General features: G+C 45.8%; 1 protein-coding gene across 2 annotated transcripts in view; it reads right to left on the bottom strand.

The window, feature by feature from the left end:
* Nucleotides 1-17,572, bottom strand: part of SMOC1 (SPARC related modular calcium binding 1) — a 149,320-nt gene that overhangs the window by 12,902 nt on the left and 118,846 nt on the right. For both annotated transcript variants that reach the window (XM_023182838.2, XM_023182845.2), the window contains exons 8-10: nucleotides 6,636-6,828; nucleotides 6,019-6,101; nucleotides 4,069-4,174 (exon numbers count right to left, since the gene is read on the bottom strand). In XM_023182838.2, the coding sequence (XP_023038606.1) occupies nucleotides 4,069-4,174; nucleotides 6,019-6,101; nucleotides 6,636-6,828 (382 nt within the window). The remainder of the gene's footprint in view (nucleotides 1-4,068; nucleotides 4,175-6,018; nucleotides 6,102-6,635; nucleotides 6,829-17,572) is intronic.

A 17,572-nucleotide genomic window follows, 5' to 3' on the forward strand; every position in this document is an offset into this window, starting at 1 on the left:
CCCTTTTTCCCACTGTCTCCAAATGGGACTATTTCCCTGGCCTCAGCTGATGTCCAGCTTTAACTACTAGAGCCTGAGAGGATAAAGGAGGGATCAGATGTGGCTTCCTTAACCTCATGCCTGCAGCCCCAACTCTGCCTGAACTCCACAGTCAAAGCCAAAACCCAGGATGCCTGGATTTCCTCATTGTCTTCGTCAGTCCTGTTCCAGACATGCTACCTGATCTCTAGCTGCCCCATGCCTCTGCTCCTCCATCAAACAAGAGGGACAACTGGCCAAGGTCTGTCTGCATGGCGCTCCAAGTCCCTGGGTCCTGGCCAGGGTGCCCTCAGGCCCTGGTTACAAAATATCACCACAGTAAAATTGACAGCTGGTTCCAGCCTTATACTTGGTCTTGTGGTGGTTGGTAGACCCTCTGATGTGTGCCAGGAAGAGGTCTTATCAAAACAGGGATCCATCCATCTATCCCTGTCCCTCTAGCTATTTATTCATTTAACATATTTTATTGGGCACCTACTATGTTCCAGGCACTAGTCTAAGCTCTGGGAATACAGGAGGGAAGAAGACAGAAAATATTTTTTCTCTCATAGAACTTAAATTCTCACTGGATTTGGGGAGACATAATATATCAACAAGCCAGCAAAATATCAGACCATTATATAAGCTAGGCTGAGAGTTAAAAAGGGGTGCTGAGGTATAGGGTAAACAGGCAGTTCTTGTAGATTGAGTGGTCCTGGAGTAGGTGATATTTAAATAGATAAGCAGGGGCCAGTCATTGGAAGATGGGGAACTGAATTCTAGGAGCAACTGACATAGAGGTCCTGGAACAGGCAAGAGCTTGACTTGTTCGAGGAATCAGAACTCAGGAGAACCAGGAGAACCAGCGCCTGGAACACAATAGTGGGAAGGAAAGGAATATGTGAGGAGAGGTGGGGCCAGCTAGGTTGTCCTGAAGGGCCAGCCCAGGTCAGAGTTAGGGCTTATGCTGAATACAGTGGGAAGATCTGGGACGGCCTTAAACCCTGTTACTAGGCTGGTAACCCTGGCAGCTACCTTCCTGGATAGCAGTTTCTCTCTTTCTTCTCCCTTTCCCCACCCACTTCCTTGATTTTTAAACTATTTCTTGGAGCATCTTGTCTGTCTTTTGACTAAAGTCCAGCCTCTAGGTAACATAACTACCAAAGGCAGTTCAAATCTTTCATTCCCATCAAAACCAAGTATGGTCAAGCTAATATGAGCTTAAAATGAAAAACATGTTTTGAAAACAATTATTTTTTTGAAAAATCTCTTCCAACTCTAAATTATACCTAAAATAGAATGGAAAAAAGATCCTCTTCCCTAAGGACACACTGATATTAAAAAATTATAAATTTCTTAGCTTTCATTGCCTGTAAAAATCCCTTCTGTCTGTCATTTGAGGATAAGGCACAAACCTACCTTCCCCTGGCAGCAGGGCCCATCTGCGTCCCCCACCCACAGCGGAGACCACGCAGTGCTCTTGGGAAAGCAACCAGGGGGAGCTTGAAGTCCTGCCTCCTTAGGACTCAGGCAGAACTGCAGGTGGGACCCCTGAGCTGGGGGGCAGTGCCAGGAGCCTGCAGGAAGGTGTAAGTGGGAAGCCCCCAGACCAGAAATTTTTAAGCCCATGGACCTCCTTTTTTTTCTTTTTCCCTCTCTTCTAAACGTAATTATAAACATAAAACATAAATCTTTCATGCCTGTTTTTGCATGAAACAACAGTTTTTTTTTTTCATATTCTAAACACAAATAACATAAAGGCCAACAATACGGAACGTGCCTTTTCAAAATTCACCTCTTCCCTCTTCTTGGAGATCTGGATGCCATCCTCTCTATCTCGGAGACTGAGCAGCGGAGTGCCACGGGCCGCCTCCAGCAGCTCCCGTCTGTGGGCCTATTGAACCCTGTCTTCATCTTTCTCAGACACAGTGCTGTGCTCCTCCTAGAGGAAGCTGGGCCCCCACCCACAGGTTGGCAGAAACAGAGCCACAGCCAGAAACCAGCCTCAGAGCTCAGAGGACCATAGGGGTGCTCAGGGCAAGCACCCCAACAAGCAGTTTCCAAGATGGGCAACCACTGCATTCACTTTTTTTCTCCTTTCATTTTTTTGTTGTTGTTGTTGATGATTTTATGTGGTAAGAACACTAAGCAGGAGATCTAGCCTGTTAACAAACATCTAAGTGTATAGCAGCGTACTGTTAACTATAAGGACAATGTTGGATAGCACATCCCTGGGAATCATTCATCTTGCTTTGCTGAAACTTGACACCCATTGGTTAGCAACTCCCCAAACCCCTGGCAACTGCCATTCCACTCTCTGCTTCTACGCATCTGACTGTTTCAGATACCTCATGTACGTGGAATCATGCAGCTTTTGTGCTCGTGACTGGCTCATTTCACTTAGCATAATGTCCCCTATAAAACAGGATTTCTCTCTCTTTTAAGACTGAATATTATCCCACTGTATACATATACCACATGTTCTTTATTCATCCATTGATGGGCACTGAAGTTGTTTCCATATCTCGGCTATTGTGTGCACTCACTTTGATTTGATATAAAATTGGATTTTCAAAATGGCTGCCTTTGTCTGCCTCAGGATGCAGAACTGTCAACAGCTCTGCTTGGGGCCCTAAATTCCTACCCTAAACACATACCACACAGTCCTGCCAATCACCACTGAGGGAGCCATGCTGGGGTCCTTCCGAGGCCTAGGCTTTTTCTCTTGGTTGCATTTCCTGCCTTATGGATAACAGCTCTGCCTCTGGGCAGATGCCAGGGAACTAGCGCTCCCTCCTCAGTGAGCCATATAAGTTCAGAGGCAGGCTTCCTATCTCTGCCAAGCCTAGGGTACCTCCCTTGCTGCTGTAAGGAGCCTAAACACTCCCCCGCTTGTCTCCGCCAGCCCCTGCTGTGCTTCCCCAACTGGCTTCATAAGCAGAAGTCTTACTCAGCATGTCTCACAGGCCTTTTGGGATCTGAGTCCTGCCCATCTCTTCCATCTCACGATTGCCACTCTTACCTCCTCCGCTTCCTCCTCCTCTGCCTATCCATCCCAGCCCAACCTAACGGAACCACAGACATGCACTTGCTTGGATCCACAATATCCTTTCATTCTCTCTGGAATGGCTTTCTCTTTTCTTTGACCGGCTAAATCCTATCTATCCTTCAAAACTCAGCTCGGATATCAACTCCTCCAGGAAGCCTTTTCTGACTCCTTCAGACTGAGTTAGACAACCATTCTCCATTCTTCCACCTCTGTCCTAGCACTCACCTCAGATTTTGTAAGTATCTATCTATGGTGTAGTATCCCCACTGAGCTGCATCCTTTGAAGGTGGGACATGCCTCTATCCCTAGATACCTTGTCCTTAGCCCAGTGTTTGCTGTGTCTTCCATGTTCAAAAGGTGGTAAGCAGATGGATGAATGCACGCACGCATCTTCAACCGACTGGCCTAAGGGGCCAAACTCACGAGTGCCAGCAATGCTGGTTACTGGGGAGCATGTTCATTTCAGTCTCACGTCAGGATTGCCTCAGCTACCACCTCAATTCCTGACCTAAGCTGGATTTGGCTATATGAGTGTCCAATTCCATTGCCAAGAGCTCCTTGGAATTCTCAGGATGCCAAAAAGGCATTTGGTTCCTGCCCTCTAGGAGAGAAGAAAATCACAAAGTGCTTTGTGCTTCCTCTCTGTCCTCCCTGTCCCCATGATATGCCCATCACCGTTCTTGCCATTCAGAACTCTTACTCCAACCCATCCCCTTCTGAGATTAAACAGCTGGAAGTCGCAGACAGCCCTGGACTTTCCTATAAAGCAGGTAACTAAAAGCTAGGGACAAGCAGCTCCCAAAGAATAGGGAAGGTAGAGGGGCAGGAAGATTTTTGGCAGAAGGCAGGTCAAAGCTATGGGGACATGGTTTCAGGAAAAAGATCACCTTCTAGCCCTTGCCCTCCGCAAACCCTGCCCACTCTCCCACCCTCCCTCAGCATCTGAAAAGTCAGGGACCCCACATTTTTCTCCTGGGCCTGATTCCTGCTCACATTCTCACCTCCCACCTCCAGTAGGCGCTGCTGAGTTAATGGCCTGAACCATGTCAGTGGTGAGAGCATCCAGTAGGCTGGTGATAAACTCTATTTTCTTCCCTTCTGGACAGCCTAAAAGATAAAATGAGATTTGAAGGTAGATGCCAGGTTATAATCAAGTCAACAGCTTTCTCAACTACCATCCTTTCCTGAACTTCTCAAAGCCCTTCTTGTCCAGTCAAATCCACTTTAGGGATTTGTTTACTGATCAGATGAGTCTCATAAACTTCCATAGTTCCTTTACCCATACCCCACAAAAGACCATCAGACCAAATAAGGCTTTCAATTTTCTTCCATTCCACACATTTTTGCTAGACATCAACTCAGGCACCACGTTAAATGCTAGAGATACAGCAGTGAACAATACAGAAGGTCCTTATCCTTGTAAAGTTCACATCTACAGGGGAACCCAAGCTAATAGCCAAGCAGTCATCCTAAAGCGAGAAAAATACTGTGTTATAGGTAAGAACTAGGGGCTGTGGGAGCGCAAGACAGGGAGAGAACCCCCAGTGGTCAAAGTTGACTTAAGTACACCTTACCACCGGATCCACCCAAGAGTGTCCTCCTTTTTTCACTTCCCTCCTCATCCATCTTAGATTATAACTACAGCATTTCTCTTGCCAGTACTCTCAAGTCCTTTGTTCCTTTTTTCTCCTTGTACTATTCCAGCAAAACACAGTAAAGCACAGATGAACCTTCTATAGATACGCCTTTTCCATGTCTACACCACGTAGCTGGGGAAAACACCACACAATTGGATAGATGGGTGTTCTATAAAGTCACGATCACCAGCACCAGATGGGCCCTCTACACTACTCCCAATGCTCCTCTCCACAGTAACTCCACACAGAAACGAGCAACTAGCTCATTCTCTTCTGTCCCCAAATCCTCCAGGTTTCAGGTTCAACACTTGCTTCTCAGAGAAGCTGTGGAATCTAAAGCAAGTTCTCCCTGCCATTCTCACAGCACATTCTGCTTTTCCTTCAGAGTACCCACCATGACTATCTATAAATGCCCATATTCATTTATTCGTATCCTATCTGTCTCCTTCACTCTGTCTCATGTCAACTTTGACCACTAGATTATACCCAGTGCCTGGCACATAGTAGAATCTCAATTCACATTTGTTGAGGGGTTGGCTAAAAGGGATACCCTGGCCACCATGACTCCATTCTTGTGATGGGGTGATTTCTGCAAACCTCGTGGAAACTCCCTGACTTTTGGAGCTTTCTGCTTTCAGTTCTCACTTGGAGTCCTGATATGTCATGGAAAGGTGGCCCATTTCCCACTAGCACTAATCTGACTTTGTGCTGTGTAAGGAACTAATCTGACTTTGTGCTGTGTAAAGAAAACAAGATTCCAAGACACTAACATTTAGTAATTTTACTGTAACCTGCAGGCAGAGATCACTATAAATAAGGGGAAACCCACAAAGCAGCCGTCTGGAGGTCCCAGGGCCCTGCCTATGTGTCTTGTGTCACACTCCATGATGGTCCTGTGTCACCAGAGGTCATCTGCCTCTTCAACGCAGGCAACAGACACTGTCCGCATCACTCAGGACAGCCCCTCCCTGTAAGCTATCTTATCCTCACAGCCCTGGAAAAAATACCTCACAGTGCTCAACACATTGCCCTCATGGACCTCAGATGGACAACGCATTGTGGACTTGCAGAGACAGGATTTTAACCCGATGACTACATTATAAAGACGAAGAGGCATAAGGAAGAGAAGCAATGTGCACAAGAACACAGAGCTAATTAGGGATAAATCCCCGACCGGGATGCAGATCCCACGGCTCCTGGCTCCATCTTACATATGGGGAAACAGACAAAGAGGAAGCAGCTTCTTCTGCATGATAAGAGGGTAGAGGAACAGAAGGAGGTGACGGTGCCAGCAGGGCCAGCATCGTCTCCCACCTGGTAGCTCCCTGTCCTTGAAGGGGTCATCCACCTCTGTACTCTTGGCCCTGGCGTCGCTCTCACAACTGGGCATCACGTAGCTGGGAAAAGAGAGATATGGGGGGGTTGGGAGGGGCTGGCAACTGAGCCTACTTCAGTCACTACTGCCCAGCAACGATCTATGTTGCCACCAAGCCTAAAGCACCGAAGGTGGGCAGCACGATATCCCTTGTGCTGTCCGGCAGCTACAAGGCAATCTTAGCATCAATGTTCCCATTGCGACATGTTCAGGCATGTCATTTCAACCACTCAAGCATAATAACAATGATACTTGAGCTGCACGCAGTATCTTTTTTGATCCATGGAAACTAGTGACTTAGAAAGGGCAATAATCTCATCAGGAAACTGACGTTCAGAGAGGTTAAGTACTGTGCCAAGGTCTTAAGTTAGAAAGAGACAGGCCTGTGACCAGAATCCAGGTCCCAGGGTCTTTCTACCTGAAAGTCTTCTACTCGTTGAAAACATTGCTCTCCCAGGCACTCCCACCAAACCAGGGCAGGAACACTGGGAGATGCCAGCATGCCGAACAGCCAGCAGCTGGTCCCTTTTCCCAGGACCCCGCCTGGGGGGCTTACCGTGTGGAGGTCCCAGGCAGCGGGCGCCCTGTGTCCACCAGCACACACCAGCAGTAGCCAGTGGACTGGTGGCACTGTACTGGCTTATAGAGTCCCCCAGGGGCACACTCAGGGATGACAATACCCTCACGGGGATTTTGCCGGGCCTCTTCCAGGGCACTCTGCCTCTCCTGGTCACACGAGTAGACTTTCTCTGCAAGAGAACACACAGCCTGTGGTGACTATCACTCCTGTGATTTAACATTCCTGGCTTTTGTGTCTAGCACCCAAAGTAAGTGGCAAGAACCAGGCCCAGACCCAAGGAACTGATGAGCTGCCCCATTGATGAATTACCACGGAGAGCTGCCTCCCATGTCAGCGCACGCTGAGGGGGCTGGAGGTTCAGAACCTCCCTGTGGCCATCTCTGCTGCCAGCATTCATTAGCATTCCCACCAAATAGGTTCAACTGCAGCAACAAGCCAGCCAGAGACTCCAGGGATGCCCCTTCTCAGAGTGGCAGCTTGTCCGAAAGGTGGAATATCTTACTGTTTTCAGAGTGGCTCCTACGGATGCTGTCTATGGGCTGCAGGAGAGGTGGGTGCAGGAGCCTGGCTACCCTGCAAGCTGATACAGGAATGCCTGTGCACGTAGACCCTTCCAAGCCCAGACACAGCAGGATGGAGCCGTCGCCATCAGCCTCATGTGGAGTGATGCTCGGCACCCAGGAAGAGCAGAAACAAGGTCCAGCCTTGGCTCCTCCGTATCCTCCAACGCTGCTGGGCAAAGCAGGCCAAGTGAATTTCAGTGAATTATACAATGCTGCTTCCATCCAATGGGAGAGAAAACAGGCCCAGCCAGATGGTGTCTACACTCAGCAGCCTCAGGAACACATGAGCATGTCTGAACAGTCAAACCTGGTTTCCCCCGAGCCAGTCCCCGGCTGAGACAGTGCATGGTACCCTGTGTCCAGCATGGCCAGCTCCAGGGCGTCTCACATCTGCACAGCCGCTTACCTCAAAATTCTTCCCAATCAACCACTTAGCCTGCCTGGCTTCCCTTTTTTGTTTTTTTCTGGTTTTGTTTTTGTTTTAATTATTAAAAATAAATAGTGTTGAGTTTCTTATTATAAAGAAGTTTAAAAAAAGAAACTTTGGAAAAACCTATAATCCTGCCAAAGTTAAACACTGTACCTTCCCTAGATTTTATGTACATACACACATGGAAATACAGGTGCACACATCTTCTTTTTTGATAACAAAAGAATCACATAATAAACCTGTACTATTACTTTATTTTTCATTTAGTTGTTTATTTACCCACTGTATTTTTTTCATACCCCTATTCTACAACTCTTCTCCTGAAGAAGTTGACAGGAATGTAGTCCTGGGCATCCCACTGAATGTTTACAGATTGTTACAAAAATACCCTTCTTAAGAGCAAGGAACTTGGTATCAGCAACCTGGAGATCCATGCTGTGCACTGAACAACAGGACAAGCAATCAAAAACAGACATTCAACTCCACTTGAAAGAAGCCAAGTTCCTTGAAATAATGGCTCTGTTAATGACACACATATAGGTAAAGCGTGCATGTTTAAACAAACCATGGGAGTACACAGAGACACAAAGTAGCTCAGTGCAGTTTTACAGATAAGTCAGATGCTAGAAAAACAATGCTATGTCTCACTGCTAGGAAAATGCTCGAAAACAATAGTCTGGTGATTCTCGTTGCAGGGTAAAAATATTTCCTTAGGGGCATAAAAATATCTAAGGGCCAGGAGGCAGGCACATACAGCATATTCACTATTAAAATAGAAAATGTAATTTTGAATTTGGGAAGTGAAAAAAAAAAACTACTGTTTTCATAATGCAAATATAGAAAAGCTAAACAGAATCTCCTTGGCTAGAGGAAGAGGAGTTTAAAACAGCTGACAGACATCAGACTTGGGATTCTGCCTCCAACTGTGACTACCACCAGAACAGCATCTAGAAGCAGGAAAGAGACAGAAACTGAGCAGGGAGAGGGGCCTTGGGAAACCTGGCTTAAAGATCCAGCATTTTGACTTCAGCCCCTGGCTGGGAAGGTGCCATGGCAACTTCAAGAGGATTATGCAAGAATTTTTCAATAGCTCCCCCAACCCCAATTTGGTAGCCTTATTTTCCTACGTCGTATTTCATGCCATGAAAGAGGCAACAGAGGAGCAAAACCAAAGGAAAACAGCTTTTTACTGGCACCACGTTCACGTAACAACCTCTGACAGAGGCTTTAAATTAAGACTCTCCAGGCCAACCTTCTAAAGCTATAAATCAGACTGAAAGCAAGAGGCAAAGAGAGAAGGGGGGATCTTCCCCAGGGGCAGAGCAAATAATGAACCTGACTTCACACCACTGGGGGTCCCAAGACCCTAGGAAATGTGGACAGGAGCCATCTAAGAATAGGCACAGATCCGTGATTAGGGCCCTGTTGATGGATTTCTGGAAGTCCTTGAAGGCTGTTCTGAGCTGTTTATAGTCAGTGTCTATGAAGTTCCATGGAGAATAAAATCATTAAAATGCCAGGCTCAGTGGCTCATACTTATAATCCCAGTATTTGGGAAGGCTGAGGCAGGCAGACTGCTTACCCCAGGAGTTTGAGACCAGCCTGGGTAACATAGCAAGACTCTGTCTCTACAAAAAAAAAAAAAAAAAAATACAAAAAGTAGCCAGTGTGGTGGCGCATGCCTGTAGTCCCAGCTACCCAGGAGGCTGAGTTGGGAGGGTCACCTGAGTCCAGGAGGTTGAGGCTGCAGTGAGCGATGATCATGCCACTGCACTACAGCCTGGGCCACAGAGTAAAACCCTGTCTCAATAAAATAATAAAATAATAAAAATGATAAAGCTCACTAATTTGGGGGGAAAAAAAAGCTCACTATTTTATTATTTTTATCATTGATTTATTACTTCATTACAGTATCTGCAAGTCCAGGTGCCTCTAAGGAAGAGACAGGAGTGATTTATCACAATAGCACTAACCCTCTGTGAAGAGTACACAGAGAGTTTGTCTCATAGCAAAGAGAAAATCTCCCTTAAAATCATCTTTACAACTAATAACAATAAAAACAAACATTCATTGAGTGATACGTGCCAGGCAATAGACTAAGGGCTTTACCTGATTAATCCTTTGCCCATATGAAGTAGGCACTATTATTATGCCCATTTTGTAGACAAGGAAAACTGAACATTGGAGAGATTAATGGATTTTCCCAAGTTCACTCAGCCAGGGGAGAGAAGGGCCGGGGATCCTGACAGTCAGGCTTGACTTGCTAACCTCTAGACAGTGTTGCCTCTAACCATTTGCTCTAGGAAACAAACAAATTTATTTTTACAGTGAGCTCTTCTATGTCAGTGTCTTTGCAGACTATCCCAAATCCGCTGCATTCAAAACCAAATGTGCTGGACACAGCACAGCTTCTTCTGACCAATGATGTCTTCTCGACCTATGCACACTACAGATCTTGTACCTGGATATTTTTCTCTCTTTGCCTCAGAAGCAGAAAACTTAATACCAAATTTAACTCACCCACCATTGCAGAACTATAAAATGAATAACAATAGCTAACATCTGTTTGAGTACTTACCATGGGCCAGACTTGGTATTAGGTGCATTATTTGTATTAACTCACTTCAAATTCATTACAAACCTTTAAAGGCAGTGTTGTTATTCTCATTGAACAAAAAAGGATGCAGAAACACAGACTGGCTGAGAAACTGGATCAAGATCATAGAACTAGGAAGTGGTAGAGCTGACATTTCAACACTGGCTAGGTGCTTCACCTCTCTGCAAGATCATCTTGACACAGGATAATCTGATTTTTATTCTAACCTATATTTTTCTTTTACTCAGTGTAGTTCATCCCATTACAAAACAGTCCCCACTGAATTGTGCCTCCCTGTGATCATGCCCTTATGTGGACCCCTCACGTGGACTCTGGTTTGCTTTGGCCAATAGAATGTTGGAGGAATGCTGACACTGTGTGTCAGGCTGAGGCCTCAAGAAGACTTGCAGCTCTGGCTTTCACTTTTGTGGAAGCTGCCCTGAGATCACCACGAGGAAGCTGGTCTTGCCTACTGGAGAACAAGAGGTCACAGAGAGGAAACGGAAGCAACTCAGCGAGTAGATGTGAGAGGGAGGTCACCTTGTACATTCCAGCCCAGCTGATCCTCCCCTACCTGGATGAGTCTGGGGGTAAATTCAGATAAAAAAAAGCACCCGGCCAACCCACAGACACATTAGAAAGAATAAATTATTTTTACGGTAAGCCAGTACATTTTGGAGCAGTCTGTTACACAACAACAGATAACTGAAACATCTAGACCTCCTCAACTATTCACCAACTTACCTTATACATATTTTTGTAGCCCTGTAAGTCCTTCAGTCAACCAATCAATTATTCTTGAAGGGCTTCTCTGGAGGTTATGGGTCATGCAGACGCTAATCAGTAAGTACCACAGGTCATAAGCTTATTCCATATCTGAGGACCCAAATTTGTAACTCACCCACCTTTGCAGAACTCTAAAATGAATAACAATAGCTAACATTTATTTGAGTATTTGCCATGTGCCAGACTTGGTACTGGGCAGTTTGCTTGTATTAACTCACTTCAAACTCAAACAAGCCTCTAATTAATCCTTTAATTAGAGGTGTTCTTCTTATCCTTACTGAATAGAGGAAGATGCAGAAACAGACTGGCAGAGTCACTGGATCAAGATCACAGAACTAGGAAGTGGCAGACCCAAAAAGCCAGCCCACCCATGGGGCCACTGCCATCCTCTGTCCTTCTCGTTACCTGGATCCCAAATGCATCTTAAAATTCACATCTATCAGTTTTCTTAGGTACCAAGAAGTCCCCTTCCAGCATGCAAGACAGGGGACCAATTTCATGGGTCTCTTTGTGATCCTGAGTTCAGAGAGGGAGCTCCCCAGAAGTAGACACACACTGTTCTAAAATAATCTCTGCTCAGGAACATTCAGGGAAAGATGATAAGATTAGAAGGTCTGGCCAGGTATCTATGAGAATGGGCCAGGACCAACTATAAACATCTGGAAGCCATAAACAGCAGGGGAAAGGGAACAATCAGGGCTGTCTGGGGGGGCATGGAAACATAACCACACACACACACTCACACGCCTGCCCCTATGATCCTGTCCCTCAGATGGTGCAGAGAAGTGAGAGTCAGGTCATTCCGCACTTGGCAATGAGTGGTTAAAACGTCAGTGACAAACCTCTGACTGCCTAGGAGAAGAAACACAAGAGAAAAAACATCCAAGCAAACTGCCCAGTACCAAGTCTGGCACATGGTAAATACTCAAATAGAAGTGAAACCATGTCCACTCCTTGTCACCAGAAAGCACACAACCCTGTCCACCACTAATTGCACATAGCGAAGAAGGACCAAAGTCCAGCAGGAGTGGGCAGGGCAGGAGACAGGAGAGAAAAAAAAGAGGTTGGACCAGATAAACATGAACTCTGTCTCCAGGCTCAGGGCATGGGTTCTTTCACATCCCACCAAGATGGGATAAGCCTAGAGCACAGCTCTATCAGCCCTATCAGCTAGGACCAGCCCAGGCCTCTGTGCCTCTCAATTACTCGTGGTGATTGGGAACAAAGGAAAGCATGGATAACCTAAATCCCCAATCTTGATTTTAGCCCAGAGTTTAGTCTTTTATCCCGGAAACCTTTTCTTCTTCATCATCTTTTTCCTTTCTCTTCTTTTTTTGTTTAAACCAAAAATGGCCAAAAAACATAAACATTACAAGATTTGAGTTTCAGCTCTTTGGGCTGGCCTTTCTTTGTAGACACTGCCTTCCAGAGGAGGAACTGCTAAAGAAAGGAGCAGACAGAAAAGCTGAGATGCAACACCAAAGCACCTTCTGCACATGTAGTCAGCAGTTATTGGTTGGCCAGTTATGCTATAAACATTTTGGAGAAAGAACATGGGAACCTCATGGTGATGGAGGAAGGCGGGGGTAAAGGGGGAGATGGGTGGAGAGAGAAGATGGTAGACAGAGAAAGTCTGTGTCACTCAGGGTTCTGAAGAGAAAGAGAACCAACGGAAAATAGAGACAGGTGTGTATGTGTATGTGTGTGTGTGTGTCTATGTATCTATTTGTTTTGAAAGGGCTAGCACAGGGACAAGCGCTTGATATCTATAGATTATAGATACACACACATATATATATAAAAAGAGAGAGAGAGTGATATTTTAAGGAATTGGCTATGTAATTATAGGGGCTGGCAAGTCTAAAATGTGTTGGGCAGGCCAGTAGGCTAGAAATTCAGGTAAGAGTGATGGGGCAGTCTTGAGTCCAAAATCAATAGGTCAGGTTAGCAGACTGGAAACTCAAGCAGGATTTCCATGTTACAGTCTGGAGGCAGAATTCCTTCTTTTTGGGGGAAACCTCAGTCTTTCTCTTAAGCCCTTCCACTGATTGGATGGGACCCACCCACATTATGAAGGGGAATCTGTTTTATTTGAAGCCAATTGACTGTAAATGTTGACCACATCCACAAAATACCTTCACACCAATATCTAGGTAAGTGTTTGACCAAACAACCGGACAGGATGGCCTAGCCAAATTGACCTATGAAATGAAGCATCGTAAAGTCCATCTGAAAAATGAGTGCAAGAAAAAAGGCTAATCTTACAGAGAACCATATGCAGAAGAACTGAAGAAGAGTCACAAGCCACAAAAATGTGGACTGGGAAGATGCCTTGTTGAATGATGCGGTCCTCCCAGAGAAAGAACCAGAGGCTCTCTCAGTGGACGCTCGATTGATAACCAAGGTACCTACTCTGGCCATCTGGACAGGGAGTTCCTTAGACTACAGAAAAAGTAAACTGACATTGTCCTGAGAGAGGAGGACCTACAGCAGGATCCTGAGTAGCAAATAAGATTAGGGCCCAGGAAGAGGACACAAAAAAGGACTGGGACCTTGTAGACCCAGGTTATCACCCAGGATGTTACTGGTTGTATATGTACTGGGTGCTGGCATCATGTCAGGTGCTAGAGAGGCCAGAAAAATGTTCTAAGACATAGCAAGCAGAAAGAATATGAGATCTTAGCCTACCCTCATTCAAGGCCATCCTCCGTCCCCAAAGCTTTCCCTGAGGCCCCGCCCAGAACAAGGCTAGAAGCAGTGTGGCCTTTGTGCAGGATCTGCCCTTATGGGCCCTTTGTCCTCGGTGCCCCGATTTCACTGGATGCAAGTTCCTGGAAACTAGGACTCTGCACATCCTTCCTGAGCCTTCACCACACCCACCTCTGGTAGCTATAGGAGAGCCATGGAACCTCTGGTGTACAAGATTCATAAAGGGTACTTGGTCCAAGAACCCTTCTATTGCTTGAGTCCCCATTATGTCACCCCTCCCACAGAATTCTAGTCTGACACTTCAGAGACAGGCTGCCCACTGTTGAATAAACCATGGGGATGAGCCCAAAGAGGCTGCAAAAAGAATATCTATCCCTTTGACGCATCCTGGGAAATGCTACACACAACCCTCAGACCATCAAGCACTGGATTTTCTTAGGGGAAAAATCAATTAAAATGTTACCCAGACTGAAAAATGAGAGGCACTTACTTAGGTTTCATTGCAAAAGGAGTTGTCCCACTGAGCCAAGAATATTAAAGAAAAAATTAGCGTTGTGTCACCTACAGTGACCCTGAAACCCCTTCAAATACTTCACACCCACCTAGTCTCTTATCAAAAATGAATGAAATGCTGAAAGATAACCCAAAATATCAAACTGTGGGTTGAAAACAACCTTTCTAAATTACAATATGAAATTCCAGAGGCATAAGAAACCGCATGGCTCCAGTCTCAGGATTCTCTAGGTCAGCATGTGAGCATGTGAGAGTGTGGTGTCGGGAGCATTCCAGAACTGTCGGGTGGCTGAGAATTTGGCAGAGGAAGGCACTGCAGGAGTAAAAGAGAGAAAGATAGGACCAGGTTGTAAGGAACTGACTTTGCTGTTTCAGAAGGGCTAGCACAGGGACGAGATGTGGTGCCCCGGGGAAGGGCTGCTGGACTCAGTGATTTATGGGACATCACTGAGCAGTCCCTTGCTGTTTATTTAGCCACATGGGGTTTTAGCACCTATGGTTTCAAGCCAACTATGTGAACAGGTTATTTTTCTTACTTGTGGACTTTGCACTTTTTCACAGGATGGGCTAAGTGGCCCCAGAGGATCATTTTTCCAAGTACCATTTGCTGGGCCGACTCTGCCCTGCTACCATGGCTTTCCATCACGCACACCACTCTGTGGCACTTGGTCATTGCCAATTCCCAATTTCTCAACATTTATGTGACTCAGAGTTATGCAGGGGCTCTGGGAGCCCCTGAAGAAGGGGGGAGCCCACAGAACCATTGCTCAGGGCTCCTTTCCAAACACAGGGCAGACAACTGACCCAGAAAAGGAAAGGCCCTACCAGGGCAAGAAAAAAGCAAATGTCGCTGGCAAACAGAACAGTCAGCCTCTGAAATTGTGCTCAGGTTTGTGTCAGGTAGAGGGTGGGTATGGAGAGAATAGAAACAGAATTTGCACAAATTAAAGTCACACTTCTGTTGACATGAGTTTTTCCATCTCCTTTAAGCTAAAAAGTCCTTTCCCCCACAGAATAGGCAGCAAAAGAAAGCAAAAAACATAACATCATCCCTCAATTGTAACCTACAAAGGGACCTGGGAGAACCTCCTGGAGGGAGCACCCTTCTGATTAACTCACTGGCCAAGAGAACTGTCTGCAGCTCCAGCCCAAATGGAGATGTGAGAATGGTCTAAAAGCTCAATTGGAGGACTGCTCCCACATGCCAGAGAGACTTCAGGGCAGTCAGAGGGAACTAGAGATAGGGTGTGAGGGAATACTTGGGCTTCCTTGGCAAGGCTGAAAGCAGTAGTAAGTGCCTATCACTCCTCCTGCACACTCCGATCCAAGGGTCTGGCATGTTAGAAGGTTCTGAAGTCAGCAACAGTTTGAATAGAGGCAAAATAGGCAGTCAAGAGCATGGGCTTTGTGGTCAATGATTCAGGCTCTACCCCTTGTTCGCTCTGTGACCTTGGCCAGTTAAAGTTCTCAAAATTCCAGGTTCCTTACATGTAAAAGTAAGGTAACTCCTGCACATGTCTCATACGGTCATTGTGAAGATTAAATGCAATCATATGTGAAAAACATTAAACCTGGTGGCATAGTAAGTTGCTAAATGGTAGCTACTATTCCTATTAGCTGGTCTAAGGTAGTAGTGTGGGGTAAACATGGTCTTCCTGCCTTATCCCTATGAATGACCAGTCTCCTTAACAGGACTCCAGTAGCTGACCAACGGCAAAGGTAATGGAGCAGTATGCTCCAGGGGCAGGCAATAAAGGGGTATTAGGTCTGCAGGTAAATTAAAAAAAATAAAAATGCACATATAGCTAACAGTTTATCTGCTTTTTATAATCACTATGCCAGCAATTCGAAACAATGTCAGTGATAAAATACTCCTCCTCACTGGGGTGGACCTCACCATCACCCCCCATCCCTTTGGTGCACCACTGCCCAATGGTCAGCTGCTGCCTTAAATGTTCCTTGTATTTCATCCTTTGACCCCTCAGAGTCAAACAGAGGCCTCAGCACATGATAGTTCTTGATGGATCTATGACCTTGAACAAGGCCCTTAGCAAGTCTGGGCTCCTGTTTTCTCATTTAAAATTAAGTGGCAATGCTAGATGACTCTCAGGCCCTTCTCACTCTAATGGCCCACAGTCTTACAATTAGACAAAATCATGTGCACTTCCCCATGACTCAGGGGCCAGATCCAAACTTAGCTTCCCAAGTCCCAGTGGAACTCTGAGCACCAGGAAGGGGCTGGATTAAAGGGAAGGCCGTTTGGTGCTCTCAGGTTCTCCCTTGTGCCTCATACCTCTTTCCACAACCCTGCTATGTAGCCTGTGAGCCACACCTAACCTGCTGTGTCTTGGAGATCCCATCTTCAGCACAAAAGTAACACCATCCACCCCATATTCCCGACATTGGCCAAGGGCACCTCGTCACAGGGATGTTTACAGTTGGCACTGTAAGTAGGGCGTGCTGCTGGGATGAAGTGTCGTGGGTGAGGAGGTGTAAGGGAAAATTACAAACCAACCAGCCTGTCTAAATAGTTTCTCTCTGTGTAACCCAAAATGGTCATGCATGTCTCACCATGGTCTGAAGTGGTGACCGCTTCCTTCCCACACAGAGACTGAGTTCCTACGGGGCAGGGAAGAACAAGATTGAAATTCTACAGAGGATATTTCATCCAGGATGGATTGTCCCAATATAGCATGCAGGCATTTTTCTTTTTAACTTTTCCCCCAAGGCATCACTGACTCACATCCGCTCAAATTTTAGAAAAGTTCCCATCTCTATTGACTCATAGCATTGAGTGAGCAGACATGACCGTTCCACCAAAAAGAATATGAAATACCTCACAGTATTTTCGCAATGACAAGTACTGAGAGATAGCAAGCTGCCTTTTTTCCAGTTTTTCTCAGTAACTTCATTGGCCTTAACCTGACAGTCTCTGTACTTTCATTGGCCTTAACCTGACAGTCTCTGTACTTTCAAGAGCAAGTTCTAGCAAATAAAAATTTAGACAGAAAGGGAGGAGAAGGCACAGACAAAGACGGAAGATGAAAGAGCTATTTAAGTTTATCAAAATAAAGTATCACAACTTCACTCTCTACTCTGCAAAACATGAGTGTTGCATGTGTGAGTGTGTTTATGAGATGTAGACCCCATCTACTTCCAAAGCCACTTTACAAATAAACACAGAACAAGGACCCTCAGATCTAAGCAGAGACTGTAGTTGACTTCCAGAAAATTGGAATGAGCCAATGACAATACCTGGGCAAGATCTTTAATTTCAGTGTCTTAGCAGCAGAGGCCAAAAGAAAATACCAGGGCA

The sequence above is a fragment of the Piliocolobus tephrosceles genome, chromosome 6 (genome assembly GCF_002776525.5).
Source record: "Piliocolobus tephrosceles isolate RC106 chromosome 6, ASM277652v3, whole genome shotgun sequence".
Lineage (NCBI taxonomy): Eukaryota > Metazoa > Chordata > Mammalia > Primates > Cercopithecidae > Piliocolobus > Piliocolobus tephrosceles.